The sequence below is a fragment of the Oryx dammah genome, unplaced genomic scaffold (assembly GCF_014754425.2).
Source record: "Oryx dammah isolate SB20612 unplaced genomic scaffold, SCBI_Odam_1.1 HiC_scaffold_3, whole genome shotgun sequence".
Classification (NCBI taxonomy): domain Eukaryota; kingdom Metazoa; phylum Chordata; class Mammalia; order Artiodactyla; family Bovidae; genus Oryx; species Oryx dammah.
Window position 1 is genome coordinate 58,336,478 of NW_024070187.1, and position 19,364 is coordinate 58,355,841.

General features: G+C 34.8%; 1 protein-coding gene and 1 non-coding gene across 5 annotated transcripts in view; one reads left to right on the forward strand and one right to left on the reverse strand.

The window, feature by feature from the left end:
* UBE2K (ubiquitin conjugating enzyme E2 K) overlaps positions 1–19,364 on the forward strand; it is a 74,585-nt gene that overhangs the window by 40,479 nt on the left and 14,742 nt on the right. For 2 of the 4 annotated variants that reach the window (XM_040238044.1, XM_040238046.1), the window contains 3 exons: positions 2,296–2,389; positions 6,815–6,873; positions 17,608–17,690. In XM_040238044.1, coding sequence (XP_040093978.1) covers positions 2,296–2,389; positions 6,815–6,873; positions 17,608–17,690 — 236 coding nt within the window. The remainder of the gene's footprint in view (positions 1–2,295; positions 2,390–6,814; positions 6,874–17,607; positions 17,691–19,364) is intronic. The other 2 variants (XM_040238047.1, XM_040238045.1) reach the window with 2 other exon arrangements.
* Positions 9,608–9,730, reverse strand: LOC120862301. Its single transcript, XR_005720731.1, has one exon. It is a non-coding gene; the product is annotated as a U6atac minor spliceosomal RNA (small nuclear RNA).

Genomic DNA, 19,364 nt, shown 5'->3' on the forward strand with positions numbered 1-19,364 from the left:
GTGAAAAATCTTCATCTTTAACTTTCCATAAAAACCGACTCTAGAACAGAATACTTCTTTATAATGGGATTCATCATGGTGACATATTTTCTTGAGCTTTTGTAGTAAATTTTTATACACAAAGTTTTCTTTCCCTGGAGTGAAAAAAATAAGACCCGTTTTTCTCTGAGTTATAATTTGGGGGAAAATGAGGACAGAAATAAGGACAGAGCTATGACAATTAATAATTCTTTAGCATTTTACTGATCAGACAATTGGGGCAATTTGCAGGACAACTTTTCTAATTTGTTACTGCTTTCTACCCTCCCCCAGACTTTAGTGTAAGAGTGTCCTTTAGTATCCTGCGGTTTTAAGGTTATTTACTTCTTTGGGGGAAGCAGATATTGTGGGGTGCTATAGAGAACTTTGAAAGCATTCATGATTTGCAAGATCCATTTACTCTTTTGTTTTCCTTAGAAGTCTTAGGGGAGAAAAATAGATTCTGTAAGTTACACTCTTGGCTTCTTAAATTGATCAGTGAACATCTAATACCGCTGATTTTCATTTTAACATTCTTCATTCCTGTGCTTACTCAACAAAGTATTTTATGATTACTAAAGTTGTACATTTCGTCCTCTTCTGCAGATATTAAAGATGATAATGACTTTTTTTTTAGGGCATAGGAAGAAGTTCCCTATTATGCATATTTATAATTAAATCTAATTTGGGGGTAAAATTATCTTCAGAAAAATATGAAATACTTTAATCTCAAATGCAGAAATGGTTGTGAATCTAATTCTAGTTAAAATGCATAAACTAAGATTTTTAATCCTATATTCTTATTAAAAATAAGATAAAATTCACATAAAATCTTTAAAATTTGGGTTTTAAAGTTATATTTTTTTTGTACTTAACATTCGATACTAAATTGTTTAGAAAAAGTGAAAATGATGGTATCTTCTTTTGGGATGGTGGCAGTTAAGGACTTTAAAATAATGTTACATTTTTCCGTCCAGTAAGCAAGATTAAGAGGTATGTTCAAAAGCAAAAATTTTCTTTTGAAATCTTATGAGGCTCTCTTTTGTAAGAGTACATGTGTCACTTAGGTATAAAGTGTAAAGTACAAAGTAAGTTGTTGTTTAGTTGCTAAGTTGTAGCTGACTCTTTGCGACCCCAGGGATTGTAGCCCGTCAGGCTCCTCTGTCTATGAGATTTCCCAGGCAAGAACACTGGAGTGGGTTGCTGTTTCCTTCTCCAGGGACTCTTCCCGACCCAGGGACTGAACTTGGGTCTCCTGCTTGGCAGGTGGATTCTTTACCATATGGGAAGCCCCACAAAATAATTAAATGTAGATAAATATTTAAATCCTAACCAAAAAATGAAAACAAAACCTGTATTTTGAGGAATTATGGTTTTAAAAATTGAGAAAAGGGGAGGATTATTGTGATAGGTGAATAGACCAGTCAGATACAAAATCTAAGTAGAGAGCCCATTTGCAAGCAAGTACATGTGACCACTGAAGTGAATCCCACTGGAGGGTTTTCTGAATCACAATCATTATTTACTATGAGAATGGATTGTTAAAGATCATTGAGAGATTGAAGTGATAAGATTGATACAACAGTACTTTGAGAAATGTACAGAATATAGTAGATGTAGATAAATATAATATAAAAATCTGTTTTGAAAAGTAAGTAATTGCCACTGAAGTAAACTAAGCAAAAGAAGATTGAGGAAGGCATTGGAAGATTCTAGTGGGCATTTAGGCTTCAGGAAATTGTGTGGAAAGGGATTAACTAGACTCGGCTTTCATCATCCTGCTTGATGGTGTAATATTTTCAGTTAACCTACGCATCTAGAAATTTAAATGAGAGTGTATAGCCTAAATGAGTTATAATGACCCTGAATTTTCTGTTTATCTCTAACCCATGTAGCCCAGGGTATCAAATGGCAGTGTTCATCTATAGATGAATAGAATTATCACTTTGGATCTAATACACATGAATTTGGCAGGTATAAAATAGGTGTTAGCTAGTTTTCTCTAAACATTCCTATGATAAAGTCAACAGGACATTGTACTATTATTCAAAATGGCATAATGTCGTTAAAAACATTGAAGTTAAATTTTGTTAGTGTTTTTAAGTATTCTTCAGATTGGCTCGTTATGTTCTTGAAAATTACAGAATATTATTTTTACTAGAGTAGATAAGCTTATGAAAGAACGGGGTTCAAAAAGTTTTTATAGGTAATACTTTAATAAAAATAGGTTTTTTCCTTGCTGATATAACTAACATTTATTTTCTGTTTATTTTTAAGACGAGCAAAAATCAAATTAAAGTAGATCTTGTAGATGAGAATTTTACAGAATTAAGAGGAGAAATAGCAGGACCTCCAGACACACCATATGAAGGCAAGTACTTTTTTCTGTATCAAAATATTGTGCGTATTAGAACTTATCTGAAACACTAAATCAGAATAATCTTAAGCATTTATAAACTACATGGGAGGTAACTTCATTTGGCTTAAGGATATATATAGCAGTTTTTAAATAATAAATTTAGATACTTACCTAGACTGATTTTTCTTACTGAATCTTAGCTAACTTTTTTCTTTTCTCAAAACAGATTTAGTAGAGCTTAGCTACAGGTAATATTATGTTAGAATTTAACAGTGTAAAATTAAATTTACAACTAGCATGTTAAACTTTTAACTTACATGAACTCTCAGTTACCCTTCATATGGTATCTGTAACAAACTTTGTCTTAAATTTCTGACTTATGTTTATTTTTTAAAGCAAAGTTCCTCTTCCCTGTTTGTCATTTAGCGTGTAATTCACTCATATGTCTTTATACAGGCTGTATTCCAAATATTTAATTTTCTTTATTCAGGAAAGCTTTAAGTGATCATTTCAAGGCATATAGAAAAGAAAGGAGGCAGCTTTCCTGAACTCTGTTGACATACTAAGTCTTTATACTTTAGACCATGGAATTGGGGTGGTAAGATATAGAAGGAAGCTTTGTAAGCTTTTTATTCACTCATTAGGCAGATCTTCAGTAGTGAATATTATTATATATTTGAGTTTATATGGTATAGCCAAGATTCTTGCATATAATAGGCATTCACATATTTGATAGAAGTCATGTAATATTGTTTGTAGTAGTAGCATTTATTGAGTTCTTACTTATTTTGAGGTTTATGTGTCTTTTCTCATTCAGTCCTTAAAACATAATCTTACGAGGTAAGTACGGTTATCACTGTTTCATAGATGAAGAAACTTAAGCTCAAGAAAGTTAAGTAACTGTTTAAGTCATCTAAGCTGCACAGCTGGGATTTGAGTCCCTAACAGCCTTTGACTCTAAAGCCTTTTTTTCTAATCTCTTTCTGCTCTTGAATAAAACAGGGTTGATTGATTGTTGGAAGTGGCAATGATGTCTCTTTTGAATGTAGTGGTTCTATAATTCTGTAATAAACAATAACTTAAAGTTTTTCAGAAAAATTCAGTGTCCTAAACTATTTTTCTGTTTTCATTTGAATTTTTAAAGGCCCTAAAATATCCTTAGCACATTCTACCAAATCTGAAATGATTTTATTTTTTGTTTTATAGTTCATATGAGCCATTTCTAGACTTACTTAATTTTTTATAGTACCTACCTCATATATGCCACGCCTCATCTGGAGTCTTTCATGAATGACTATTCATGAAGTCCTTTTGGCAATTGTTAGTTGGAGAAGAGATCTTGAGTTATCTTGTAAAAATCAAGTTCGTCCTTAGTAGCATATGTTATTTATGATATACTAGCTTCTTCTGAAGGCGTACATTATAAATATTCTTGAGTTACTTTTTTTTAGGTTGTTTAGATGTGTTCTTAAAAGATAGTAGGGCATTATCACCCTGCAGCTCTTCCAGTAAATTGATATTTATAAACAAGAGAGCTCCTGAACTAGACAGTTACCTTCTTAGCAACTCTTAATGAAGGTACATGAAGTTTTTAAAAATAGGACAATACACACTTGCAGGATGATTAAGTTATAACTATACCACATTCATTAGTTAGAAACAAGCTTGATCATTTTTAAGTGCTTATTTCTTCTGCTGCTGCCACTGAGACATTAATGTTTTATAACAGTTTTAATATGCTTCTTGGATATATATTTGAAGTAGATTAATTTAAATTGTAGTCTTATAAAACTATGAAGAGAAGTTCATTTTGTTTAAGAAAAGCATCATTTGAGGGCATTAGCTTAGATACTTTTTTTTGCAACATGAGTGGAATAAAATATTTTGATAATGTGTATCTCAGTGCTCTTGATAAATTTTGAGGTTTTTTTTTTTTTTTCTAATCTCAATAGCTAAGGCAAAAGTTTACATGGGAATGTTAAATTGTTAATAGCCATCATTAAGAAATCAGGCAGCTATTTTATGTAGTGTAGAAAGTAATCAGATTGAGTTAAAATGACCATGTTATTGAATATGTTACCTCAATTTTCTTCTTTTGCCTTAAGGGCTCAGTGGCAAACGAACAATTCAGTTCTTGAGCCTTTCTCCCTAAGAGCTGTTTTAAATTTTCAGAGTCATTCTTGATGTTTTAAAAAAAAATCTCACTGCTACCCCAGCTTCCCTTTGGACTAAGTTAAATTTAAAGATTATAGATGTTTAATACTAAAAGCTATTCTTCAAGAAGTAAATATTTTATAGTAAAAGCTGTTATGATAGTAATGTAGTTATTGAATATTATAAAGCTTTCTTAGTTGTGTTGTTCTGGTATATATCAAATAATGTTGTGGTTAATGCTGTATTGATTATATATTGAAGTTGTCAAATAATGCAAGACAGAGCATACTAACAGCATATGGAGTAGAAATAGGATTTGGGGGACTCTAGGGTCTGGAAAATCCCATGGACGGAGGAGCATCGTAGGCTGCAGTCCATGGGGTCGCTAAGTCGGACACGACTGAGCGACTTCACTTTAACTTCTCACTTTCATGCATTGGAGAAGGAAATGGCAACCTACTCCAGTGTTCTTGCCTGGAGAATCCCAGGGACGGGGGAGCCTGGTGGGCTGCCGTCTATGGGGTCGCACAGAGTCCGACACGATTGAAGCGACTTAGCAGCAGCAGCAGGGTCCAGCATTATTTCTATAGTATTTCAGGGCTCTCATACTGCTCCTAAGAGATTGTTTTGGACATTCAAGAAGGAAAAACCTTATATGAAAGGTTATAGAGACAGTAATCTGAAATTTAATGGAAAAAAGTAAAGTTCATAGGAGGGAAAAAGAAGACTGTACATATTACTCAGGCCAAATTTATTATACCTACATTTGAAGCTACCATTTATAACTCTGAACATAAAATTATCTCTGTATACACAAAAATTTCCTGAGGTCCTCTTCTCTTGGCTCTTTTTCTTTTATTTCTTTTTTGGCTTCTTTACTTCCTGTTTCACTGCTGTCACATTCTCTGTGCTTCAGGCATCTAGTTCTACTTGTATACCAGTCATTCTGAGATTCTATTAAAAAGAATAAGCAAGAAAAGAAGAATTGGAACCAGAAAGGGCGAAGAAAGTGGTACCAAGTGAATTACTCTTGTCATTCTCAGATCCGCATTCATTTATTCCTAACAGTGAAAGAAGTGAAGGATATACTGAGGATTGAGTGTATAGAATTTTGAAATTGATAGTGTTCCTAGTGCACAGTTACTATTTGTATTTTATTACTTTTTATTATGGAAAATTTCAGATACATACAAAAATAGTATAATGAAACTTCCATGTACTCATCAGCCAGCGTTAATAATTATCAATTCATGGCCAGTCTTTGATCTAATTCGCTTGATTATTTTGAAGCAAATTCAAGACATAGTTTTATATATAACTATTTCACTGGCACAGTTTTGTTTGTTGTATTTTGGAATGGTAAATACTCTATGTTAATGGAACATAAAATTTTAGAATTAGAAGTTTCTTTAGAGTTAGGGCTCAAATCCAGTCTGAAGTCCAGTGCAAGACTCCCCTGCTTCAGAGTTTCCTGAGGGGCAGTTATCCTCCCTTTTAATATCTTAGTATGGAAAGCTAGATAAACTTTAAAAAAAAAAATACCCTGTTAGCTGCTAGTTGCTCAAGATAACTTCATACCAGTATGTTGCCTACTGTGTATATATTACTGGTTAGAACAATCTTTTTGTAAAATCTTGCATTTTATATACCTATTTAGAGGAAGAGAGTAGGTTTTTGTCTTCGTGCCTACCTCTTGTCTTATTGTTGAATTTTGATTTTTAAATTTTAACAAGAGGTATTGGCATTTTATGTCCAAAATAAAAGTTTGGGACAGTTTAACACTTGAGAGAACCAGCTCGATATAGATTTTCTTTCAGTTTATGGTATAATCTGTGTATCTTTATTCTCTGTACCTTCTGTGCCTTTATACTTCCCTACCTTCCTTCCTTTTTCCTTTCCATTTTTTTGTCTTATTTAGCAGCTTTTATCAGTGTGGACTAAAGGAAGCAAAAGCAGATAGAACCTGTACTCCGTAACTGTTCCAGTGAAGTCTTTGGCGTTGGATTGTCTATAGATTTAATGTATTCATCCATCTCTAGTCTGATTATTCACTGATAAGCTAATATCAGTTGTATAAAGTGGGTATTCTGTATGCTTTAAGTGACCTTTAAATTAAAAACTAGTAATATTTTGTCTGTTTCCGTTTTGGGTTTCAGCTTTAAAGTGAATCTGTTGTAATTGAATATAAAATAGTATATGTTTTGAAAAGTTCTATCACTGTATTTGGCTTCACATATTTGAGGCAAGCAACATTCTTAACTTTCTCTTTTCCCCATTTTTTAGGAGGAAGATATCAACTAGAGATTAAAATACCAGAAACATATCCATTTAATCCCCCTAAGGTATTGTAAGCCCATTTTTATGCATGAACTATATTTCTTGGTTCATTTAATTAATATATACTTTAGTATTTATTAAAATTACAGATTTTGTGTGTGTGTGTATTTGCTGTGTAAGTTTGGTGTGGACAAGGTTTCAGGTAATGGCAAACAGTTTGCTTCTGGAATTAGAATGAAAAGCAAGCTTACTTACAGACAGCTAGTAATATATTTAGACAGGAAAAAGATCTATATCTGACAATGGCTTATATTCTAGGTCTGGACAAACTTGCAGTGTCCCAAATTTAGAGAATCTTAAACAAATTTTTATTTGCCTCAAAGAAATATATATATATGTCTATTTTTTAAGGGAATAGTGTATTCTGGATTTATTCAACATTTATTTGAATGCTTTGTGCCAGTATAGCAATAAATAAAGCTTTTACTGTCCTTGCTGTCATAGAGCTCATGTTCTAGTGGGACAAAAAAAGTGAACAAATCACTGCAATTGTGATAAATGTTAAAAGAGGAAACAATAACCTAGGATTGTGTATAACAAATGGAACTAACCTAAACTTACATTTTGACGGAACTGCTTCCTTTCCGTCTTTCCTTTTACTGTCATCACCATTTTAGTTTAGGCTTTCAGCCTTGTTACTTCCCCTGTTTTGCCTTTTACTTAATCCCCATTTCATTTTTGCCACTCCTGTTTATTCTTTTAATGCTGTAGTGTAAATCTTCCTAAAGTGAATTTTTGATCATGTTTCGTTTCTTCTCTTTCCTTGTTAATAGTCTAAACTCCTTATAGTGATGGGCATTTAAAATCTCCTGTAACATGCCTCTGTGGTCTTTTCCACTTTCACCCACAAAATCGGTTTCATTTTCCAGCCTAGATTATTTGCTGTTTGTATAATGCTTATTCTTTCACACTTTCCTGTCATTTTCACTTGAATCATTATCCCTGTCATTGACAATGCTAGTTTTCTTTTGAGGTCTGGGTAAAGTATCACTTTCTCCATTAAGCTGTGCCTGTCAAAATGTTTCTCCCTTTACTCTCAATAGCATTTTATATAATTTATATAGGACTAACACAGTTATAGTATGAATTAATGTATTATTTGGGGATATGTATCTCTTACTAGCTTTTGTGTTCCTGAGGTCAAAGACCATGTCTTAATACACCTTTGTATTTTCTCTGATTCCTAAAAGTACAGTGTCCCTTGAGCATATATATATTAGTCTTTCCAGAATTCATTCACTCAACCTACTGGTTGTCCCCTGTTTAAGAATAGACAGGGTAATGGAAGTTCCAGGGTAAAGTTGTGTCACCTACCATTGTAAGGTGCCTGTTTCTCTGTTATTTATGTTCATCTATTTTCTGATAAACCTGATTGATTTTTTAAATTGTGGTAAGTAAACATAAAACTTACTACCTTAACCAATGTTACATGTACAGTTTAGTGGCATTAAACAGATTCAGTTTGTTTTGCATCTATCACTACCATCCATCTTCAGAACCTTTTTTCATCTACTAAATAATAACTCCCTGTTTCCTCATGCTGGTAACCAGTTATACTTTATGAATTTTGGTCTCCTCTAGGTACCTCATTTAAGTGGAATCACTCAGTTTGTATTCTTTTATACCTGGTTTATTTCACTTAATGTCTTTAAGGCTCATCTAAGTTATAATTTGTATTGGAACTTCTTTCTTTTTTAAGGCTTAATAGTATTCCATAAACTGCATTTTATTTATCCATTGATGGGTGTTTTGGTTGTTCCTACCTTTCAAGCCTGGTTGATTTTTTTTTTTCCCCCTCCTGTTATAAAATAGTTTGTATTTGTTGTAGAAATTTGAATGGTGATGTATTTCTTTAAAAAGAACATCTTTTCAGTATGACCACTTAGAGGTGACCACTATTAAACTTTCATTTTATATCTGTGACATAATATTCATCCTCATCTTAGTTACCCTCTACTAGGTAATCTTGATTGTCAATATTATCATTAAAATAAAATAAGTAGTATTCTCTTTAGTTTATATTAATTGTAGAATACTATAAATTTAAGAAAAGATTTTTATATGTTTTGAGATAAGGATGACCTCCAAGCCTAAACAATAATTTTTCTAATGGAAACGAGGGAAGAAAGAAAAGATCTGAAGAGAGACTGCTTTCAAACACTATATTTTTACTATTAAGTTAAAAAAAAACACCAACTATATTTTTACTATTAAGATGTCACTTGCATTGTGCTAAGAATTTTATATGCCTTCCTAAGATAGTCTTAATGAATGAGGGAACTGAGGGTTAGAGGTCCAATAGAAACTAGATTTGTAAGGCACACTGTGCTCTACTTCCTTGATCCTAATGAGGAAGGGGTAAGGGCTGAATCTCTGAACAGTGAATGTGGATCTACCAAGAACAAGAATAATCACCCATCGTTCAGATCTTACAGCATTTGACAGACTTTTTGATCTTAGGCAAGTTGTCTAAGGTGTTTCCTCATTTGTAAAATCCTTTCGAAGGAGTAGTCCATTTAAAAAATAGTATTTCAATTATGCTATGAAACTTTTTTTAAACATTTTTAATATTTCTCAAATCAGGGTATATCTTTTAGTGGATGAGATAATTTAATTGGCCCAGTTTTTTTCTTTCTCATGGTATATAAAATAATGGTGTATTGAGTACTTGATGGTGCCTGTGGTTCAGTAAAATACAGTAAAATGCTGTAAATATTAAACAGCATTATTTTTAACTGAAAAACATGATGGTTAGATGCAATGAGGTAGGTGGCAGTGCCTTAACCATATGCATGTTGTCAGGCTCCAGAGCCTCTTCTGTCTTTATCAAGGGGAGTGCTAACCTTTCCTTTCATACAACACATACCAGTTCTAGATATCTACTCAATAGAAATGAAAATGTGTCCATACAACAACTTGTACACAAGTGTTCATACCAGCACTAATTTGTAACTGCCAAAAAGTGGAAGCTCTCTAAATGTCCATCAACTTAATGGAAAAATTAAATGTGGTGTGTTTACCGCATCTGTTTATAATGATGAACGTGCTGATATGTTCTATAAAATAGATGAACTTTGAAAACATCATCCTAAATGAAAAAGCCAGGCATAAAAAGCCACACATTGTATAATGTTGTTTACATGAACATTAGAAGAGGAAAATCATAGAGAAAAAAGGTAATTTGTTGGTTGCTTATGGCTGGAGGAGTATGAAGGAATGGGGAGTGACTCCTGGTGGTTACATAATTCTTTTTGAGGTGTTGAAATGGTCAAAAATTATATTTTGGTGGCAGTTGCACAACTCTGAATATACTTACCACCAAGAAGTTGTGCATTTTAAATGAGGATGGATTATTGTCTCAATAAAAGTGTTTATTTCCCTCTGTTGTTTTCATTCAGTCGCTAAGTCATGTCTAACTCTGCAACCCCATGGACTGCAGCATGCCAGGGTTTCCTGTCCTTCACTATCTCCTGGAGTTTGGAGTTTGCTCAAACTCAGGTCAATTGAGTTGATGATGCCATCCAACCATCTCATCCTCTGCTGTCCTCTTCTCCTGCCCTCAATCTTTCTGAGTGTCAGGGTCTTTTCCATGAGTCAGTTCTTTGCATCAGGTGGCCAAATATTGGAGCTTCAGCTTCAGCATCAGTCCTTCTGATGCATATTCAGTATTGAGTTTCCTTTAGGATTAACGGATTTGTTCTCCATGCTGTCCAAGAGACTCTGAAGAGTCTTCTCCAGCACCACAATTCAAAAACATTGATTCTTCAGCACTCAGCCTTCTTTATAGGTCCAGCTCTCACATCCATGCATGATTACTGGAAAAATCATAGCTTTGACTATATGGATATGGACCTTTATTGGCAAAGTATTCTCTCTGCTTTTTGATATGCTGTCTAGGCTTGTCCTAGCTTTTCTTCCAAGGAGCAAGAATCTTTTAATTTCATGGCTGCAGTCAACATCTGCAGTGATTTTAGAGCTCACAAAGATAAAATCCGCCACTATTTTCCCCCCTTTCCACATCTGTTTACATCAAGTGATGGGACCAGATGCCATGATCTTAGTTTTTTGAATGCTGAGTTTTAAGCCAGCTTTCTCACTGTCCTCTTTCACCCTCATTAAGGTGCTTTTCAGTTCCTTTTTGCTTTCTGCCAGTAGAGTTGAATTATCTGCATATCTGAGGTTGTTGATATGTGTCTTCTGGCAGTCTTGATTCCAGCTTGATTCATCAAGTCCGGCATTTTGCATGATGTGCTTTGCATGAAAGTTAAATAAGCAGGGTGGCAATCTAAAGCGTTGACAAACTCCTTTCCCAATTTTGAACCAGTCCATTGTTCCATGTGCGGTTCTGCTGCTGCTTGAGCTGCATATAGGTTTCTTGGGAGGCAGGTAATGTGGTTTGATATTCCCATGTCTTTAAGAATTTTCCACAGTTTGTTGTGATCCAAAAAGTCAAAAGGCTTTAGCATAGTCAGTTAAGCAGAGATAGGTGTTTTTCTGGAATTCCCTTTCTCTGTGATCCAACAGATGCTGGCAATTTGATCTTCAGTTACTCTGCCTTTTCTAAATCCAGCTTGTGCATCTGGAAGTTCTTAGTTCATGTATTGCTGAAGCCTAGCTTGAAGGATTTTGAGAATTACCTTGCTAGCATGTGAAAGGAGTCTAGTTGTACAGTAGTTTGAACATTCTTTGGCATTGCCTTTCTTTGGGATTGGAATGAAAATTGATCTTTTCCAGTCCTGTGGCCATTGCTGAGTTTTCCAAATTTGCTGGTATTGAGTGCAGCACTTTAATAGCATCATCTTTTCACATTTGAAATAGTTGAGCTGGAATTTCATTACCTGCGCTAGCTTTGTTCATAGTAACGCTTCCTAAGGCCCAATTGACTTCACGCTTCAGGATGTCTGGCTATAGGTGAGTGACCATAGTGTTTTTCTAGGTCATTAAGACCTTTTTTGTGTAGTTCTGTGTATTCTTGCCACCTTTTTTTAATCTCTTCTGCTTGTTAGGTCCTTGTCGTTTTTGTCCTTTATTATTGTGCCTATATTTGCATGAAATGTTCCCTTGGTAAGTTTCTTGAAGGGAGCTCTAGTCTTTCCCATTCTGTTGTTTCATATATTTCTTTGCATTGTTCAGTTAAGAATCTCTTTTTGCCATTCTCTGAAACTCTGCATTCAGTTGAGTATGTCTTTCTCTTTCTCCTTTGCCTTTCACTTCTCTTCTTTTCTCAGCTATTTGTAAGGCCTCCTCAGACAACTACTTTGTTTTTTTGCCTTTCTTTTTCTTTGGGATGGTTTTAGTCACGCCTCCTGAACAGTATTACAAACTTCCGTCCATAGTTCTTCAGGCCTTCTGTCTACAGATCTAATTCTTCGAATCTATTTGTCACTTCCATTGTGTAATCATAAGAGATTTGATTTAGATCATACCTGAATGGCCTAGTGGCTTCCCTATGTTCTTCAATTTAAATCTGAATTTTGCAATAAGGAGCTCATGATCTGAGCCACATTCAGCTCCAGGGATTGTTTTTTGCTAACTGTGTAGAGCTTCTCCATCTTTGACTGCAAAGAATATAATCAATCTGATTTTGGTATTGACCATCTGGTGATGTCCATGTAAGTGTATAAATATAAATCCAGAGTGATGTCATAGTCCTAGCTCTGTTTTAGGCACTTGATACATTATTTCATTTAGTCTTTGAAATCACTATTTTAACCCTTCCTCTTTCCACTAGTTTTAGAAAAATTAGAAAAATAGACTAAAAACATAAGAACTGAGATCTGTCTGATGTTTTTGCTACTGTTAATAGCTCATGTTGTTTTTCAGGCCACTACTGTCTTAATTCCAGTCATTCCATATTGAGGTAGCATCAAGATTTAGAAAAGTGTTCCTTCAGTCAGCCCAGATTTGCTTTCCTTTGACTTCAACCAGTTAGTTGTAGTTGGAATTTAGTATCATTTTAAACATGGTCCTCCTCTAATTTATGGTATTAAGCTTTTGCAGTAAATGCTAATTAATGTATGATAAATACATTTTGGATAGTTCCTATATTAAACTTGAATTTTTACTGCTTGGTAAATATAATGGAAAGAGTGGGGAATAATTGTGTAAATGTCTTGCATAATTATGTTCACATGTTTAATATGTAGCCTCAGGTTTCTTTTTCTTTTTTTTTTTAATAATCATCTTATGTGTCTTGGACGCTTGCCAAACTGTAAAAATAATTTATTTTTGGTTGTGCTGGGTCTTTGTTGCCTTGCAAGGCCTTTCTCTAGTTGGTGAGAGGGGGCTTCTCACTGGGGTGGCGTCTCTTGTGGAGCTCAGGCTTCAGTAGTTGTGGCACACAAGCTCAGTAGGTTTAGCATGTGGCGCTTGGTAGCTGCTGCTTGTGGGCTTATTTGCTCCAGGCATGTGGAATCTTCCTGGACCAGGGATTGAACCTGTGTCCACTGCATTAGTAGGTAGGTTCTTATCCTCTGCGCCACCAAGCAAGCCCCTCAGATTTAATTTTAAACTTTATGAGGTTAAAGTATTGAAGTTTAACTGTTAAATTCTCAATGCTGTGCAGCTAAAATTGCACCAGATTGAAAGCTTACATTGATTTATTTTAACATGGTCACAGAGAATTTTCTGCTCATTTTTTTTTTTTGCAATAAACTATTGACCTCAAGAGTAGAAGGTTTACTTCTGGACAGAGAAGATAAATCTTTGAGTCAGCTGAATATAGTGTAGAAGGAATTTGATTCAATGCATACTTAAAAGTAAATTGTAATATATACTCTATTAATGAAAAACTCATTAAATTAGGAAAACTAGCTCAGTGATTTATCCAGCTGATTGTTGGAGATTAGATTGTGAATTTTCTTCTTTATCCTTGGTGTTACAAATATACTCTTATATAAAAATGAGTTTAAATACCAATGGTAATAACCTTTAGTGAGTCTTCTCTTCTGCATATGCATATTTAAAATAGCATTTTCTTTTGTACAAGTTAGTTAAAGCAGGTTTAATATTGTAACTTCCATGAGTTCCAAGCTTGAAACTGGAAATTCCTGATGGAAATAGAGTTCATATCTGCCATGAGGTAGAAGGTGAAATTTTTGTTGAATTAAAGAGTGTAAAAATAATAGGATACATCCTGTAGTAGGAGATAAGATTACTGATAATGGTGCACTAATATAGAGAATGAAGAATAGTCCCTCCCCTTCCTTCACTTCAGTCTGGTCACATTATGTACATGGTATTAAGATTTTTGTTTCTAAATTCTTTAAGAGCTCCTCAGAATTAATGATTGTTACCAAGTTACCCAGATGGTGCTATTGGTTTCCTTTGTGAGAATAAGGAAGCTTGACTTGTTATCTGTATAAGTATTTCAGTACTATTTGTTTTTGTTGCTGTTGAGTCCTTTCATTCATGCCAGACTCTTTGCAGCCCCATGGACTGTACCATGTCACGCTTCCCTGTCCTTCACTATCTCCTGGAGTTTGCTCAGACTCATGCCCATTGAGTTGGTGATGCCATCCAACCATCTTCTGTTGCCCTCTTCTCCTCCTGCCCTCAATCTTTCCCAGCATCAGGCTCTTTGCACCAGATGATCAAAGTGTTGGAGCTTCAGCATCAGTTCTTTCAATGAATATTCAGGACTAATTTCCTTTAGGATTGACTGGTTTGATCTCCTTGCTGTCTGGGGCACTCTTGAAAGTCTTCTCTAGCACCACAATTCAAAGCCATCAATCAGTTCTTCAGCGCTTAGCCTTCAGCAGATAGTCCAGCTCTCCCGTTCCTACATGACTGCTGGAAAAGCGATAGCTTTGATTATACAGATCTTTGTCAGAAAAATAATGTCTTTGCTTTTTAATACGCTGTCTAGGTTTGTCATAGCTTTTCTTCCAAGGAACAAGAGTCTTAATTTTGTGGCTGCAGACACAGGGAGCTCTGCCTGGTGCTCTGTAAAGACCTAGAGGGATGGGTGGGGTGGGAGGGAGGGTGAGTCAAGAGGGCGAGGATATGTGTATACTTATGGCTGATTCGTGTCGTTGTATAGCAGAAATCAACACAGCGTTGTAAAGCAATTATCCTCCAATTAAAAAAAAAAAAGTGTGGAAGACCACACAAAGAACTACTTACAGGACAGTTATATCTGTACTAGTAGATAATGGAGTGACTTTGAAAATTATTCTATTCTCTTTGTTATTATCTCCAAATTCAGAGTTACTTGTTCCTAATTGTAGATTGTAGTACAAGGAAATAAAGTTTAATAATTTCACATATTAATAATAATATGCATATTAGTTTATGTAGAGTCTACTGAGAATCGTGTACTGAAGATTCTTTAAAAAGCAGTATACAATCCACACATCCTTAGATCATTAGCCTAAATCATAAACCTTTTGACATCTTCAGTAGTAGATGTTTAAAATTCTGTTTTCCTTGGGACTTCCCTAGTAGTCCAATGCTTAAGACTCCAAGCTCCCACTGCATGGGGCACAGGTTTGTTCCCTGGTTAGGGGAACTAAGATCCTGCATGCCTTGTGGGTGTGGCCAAAAAGGAGAAGAATTTTTCTTTTTTTCCTATCTTGTTGAAAATATTGAAATTCAAAATACTTTGCTGTCCTTGTGTCACTGAAATTGTGGCTTATTGTTATATCATTATAAAGCTTTGAACTCAAATGGTAAAAATTATGATGTGAATATCATGGTTATATCTGTTACCAGAAGTGTTTTTTACACATGAGCCCTATATGCCTGTCTTATTTGATCTTCACTATATTTGAGAAGGATAATGCTTAGCCTTTTAATAACAAGTTTGTTGTAATATTAATTGTATATTTATTCAGTGTGAGGCACTTCAGATGCTTGGAGTGCTCTACTAAGCAAATAGACACCATGCATTTTAGGGAAGACTAGACAAATGTGGGAGAGATTATAGTATGATCAGTACTGTGAAATAGAAGAGTGCAGGGTGCTATGGGATCAGGTCGGGGAGAGTGGTTATGGAAGTTGAAACTTGGAGAATCAGTATGAGTTAGCCAGAAGAGGATTTTAAGGTGTGTTATTGGAAGAAATGTATGAAGGCCCTGAGGCAAATAAGACTTATTGAGCACTTGCTTTGAATGTGGGGTGATAGTGAGGTTTGAGAGGTAGGCTAGAGCCAGTTTAAGAGTGCGGGCTTACATAAAGGAAATGAGAAGTCCTTAAGGAGCCTTAAGTGAGTGGTGTCATGAATCTGGTTTGTTTTAAAGCGCTCTCTGGTTTCATTGTAGAAAATAGATTAGAGGGAACAACCTGAAAACAGTAAAGTCAGTAAACTGTTGAGTAAGCCAGGAGCATAATGATAGTCTCCTTTAAGGAAATGGTGTTCTGTGGATGGAAAGAAGTAGGTATCAGTGAAAGCAGTAAGTGTAATTTTTTAAGAATTATAAAAGAACTAGGAGTGGAAAGTCTCCATTATTTTTAGGTATTTTGAAGTCATTGGTGACTTAAAGTGCTTTTTCAGATGGTAAATAGGTTAGTGAGTTTGTGGGGAATTAGGGACAGATAGCATAGACAAGGAGAAGGAAATGGCACCCCACTCCAGTATTCTTGCCTGGAGAATCCTGTGGACAGAGGAGCCTGGTGGGCTGCTGTCCATGAGGTCGCACAGAGTCGGATACAACTGAAGCGAGTTAGCATGCATATATGCATTGGAGAAAGAAATGGCAGCCCACTCCAGTATTCTTGCCTGGAGAATCCTGTGGACAGAGGAGCCTGGTGGGCTGCTATCTGTGGGGTCACACAGAGTCGGACACGACTGAAGTGATTTAGCAGCAGCAGCATAGACAAATCACAAGAAGCAGAAACAAATATTTTAGCTACTTTCTATTTATAGCTTAGATTTGGAGCATACATTGATGAATTAATTGTTGTAAGGTACTTTTAGTTTGGCTTGTAGTAATCTATTAAGTGTTAAAGAATTTTGACTTAGGTGACTGTCATATACATGTCAAATAAAACCCTCCTTCATCTTCTCCTATTCCTCCTCCAGAAGCTTAATAAGTAAGAGCTGATGAACCTAATTTCATTTCAGAGTTAGCGTTTTCACTTGCTGATTTCTTGCTCTTTCATGCTAAGACAAACAGGTACATTTAGAATCTGAGATTAGATTGTGTGAGTTTGTATTTTCTATTGCTAGCTAGTTATTTGATATTGAATAAATTTCTTAGAAGCCTCAATGCCTGGCAAATAATAGTAGACCTTTAAGTATTACATTTTTCTAAAGTATTTGAGGGAAAAGTGCTACAGAAAAATCAGAAGCAATCTTGCCATCACTTACTACATTTGTTTTCCCGTACTGATTTTGCTTTTTCCTTCAAACCTATTCTACACCCTTTGTCACACTAAAAAAATCATCATTTGCTATCTATATTGACTTTATGTACTACCAAAATAGATCTTAATTCATGTTAAATTTCTCATAACATCTAACACTATGCTAGGTAAGTTATAAACACCTTAGTTATAGTTAATTGGTGGGTTTCTTTGAGCATTTATTAAAAAGAATGTACGTCATTGACAGCATTCAACTTACTGAATGCTTTATCTTCTACACCCATCCCTTGACCTAGGCAAAATGATGTAATGTTAAGTATGGGCTTTTTTAAAAAAAAAAAACTTGAGGATTTCTTTTTTTTGAAGTTTTACTTAAATTATGTGGTTGGTTTTTTTCCTGTTATTTAAAAACTCAAATGTGCTTTATATTCTAGGTCCGGTTTATCACTAAAATATGGCATCCTAATATTAGTTCCGTCACAGGGGCTATTTGTTTGGATATCCTGAAAGATCAATGGTAAGAGATTTTGAATTCATGTTCAAGCCTCATATGATTCTAAGTCTGTTAGAGTGTTAAATATGTACTTGGCCTCAAAGCATAAGCATATTATACTTTCTCTTATTTGGGAAGTAATTTTAAAACTTACTGAAATCTCTCAAGTACATTAGAGAAAATACGTTATAATTAAAATTGGAATCTGTATTTAAATAGTGATTTATTAGGAAATGCAAGATGCTAACTTGACATCTTGAAAAGTCTTGGATTTTGTTTGTTGTTTGGGTAATTTTCATTTTTTGCTATCTTTGGAAGATTTTTATGAGAGACAAAATTGAAGTATTGATGTAATCAGCTCTGACTTGGGTGGAGTGTAGGCACCAAAGTGTTATAAGTTGTGCTAATTGAACACGATTAAGGTTCTAAGATTCTATGAAGTACCACCTCTATAGGTGGTGTCTTCATTTGTACAGTGCTTTCACATATTTTGTCTGATTTCCTAGCAGCATTGTGTTTAACCATTAGGTTAAAATTGTGGCTCTGCCATTTACTTACTTGTGTGGTCTTAAGTAAATTACCTGGTCTTTATGCCTTTATTTCCTTATCTGAAAAAAAAATGAGGTTACTATCTGTTTCATAGGGCTATTGAGAAGCTTAAATGAGTTGTTTTATGTGTTTCTCTTAGAGTAAAGCCTGGGAATACAGATTGAAAAATTCAGACAAGAGATAAAAAGTCATTGGAGTGGAAGAAAACAAGTTATGTGTTTGATTTGTCAAGAAAGGGAAAGAATGGGAGCTGAATAAGATAGAACAGGAATGACAACATTTAGCATATGGGTCAGTTGGTATATTTAGAAACTGGATAAACAGACAAGAGTTGCTGGTTTTGTTTTTCCATTCTGATAGCACATCTGAGTAAAGCCTCTTCCTCAGTAGATCATCTCTTGAGATCCAGTTCCTTGATCTGTGTTTCCATACTCTTAAACATTGAACATTATGGAACAGACCTAACTATTTTCTGTGATTCTTTTGATTTGTGACTTTATAATTTGTTGAATTTCTATGCCTCCATGTTTTTATCTTTAAAGTCATCTCAAAGGTCCCTTGTAGCTCTTATTGTTCAGTGATATTAATGAAAATTTGCAATGTTAGAGACATTGTCTTTTTTTTCCAGTTGGTTGCCAGGACATCATTTCTTCTGTTTTCTCCTTCCTTTTCCCACTCTCACACTCAACTAGTTCCTCCCTGATCTCCTGAGCTTTTGCACATGATAATACCTCAGGGCTAAGTCATGGCCTCTGCTTCTTTCCATCTATACTCACTTTCTTGGTGAGCTCATCTGATTTCATAACTTCAGCGTTTATATACTAGCAACTCACAAGTTTATCTTTTCTGAACTCCAGGCATAGCACCTATACTTGACTATGTAATAGACATCTCAAACTTAAAACATGTTGAAACTGAACTGTTGATAATATTTCCCCAACCCCAAACTTATTTCTGCTCCATCTTAAGTTTTGGCAGCAACATCCTTAGAGTTGCTAAGGCCAGACCTCACCGTGATGCTTCTTTCTTTCTTTGGTATCCTTATACTCCACCTGCAAATCCTGTTATTGAAACCAATAGTGTTTTATTAGTAGTCTGTTACTACTACCCTGGTCCAAGTTGCATTGCCTCTTGCCTGGATGATTGCAG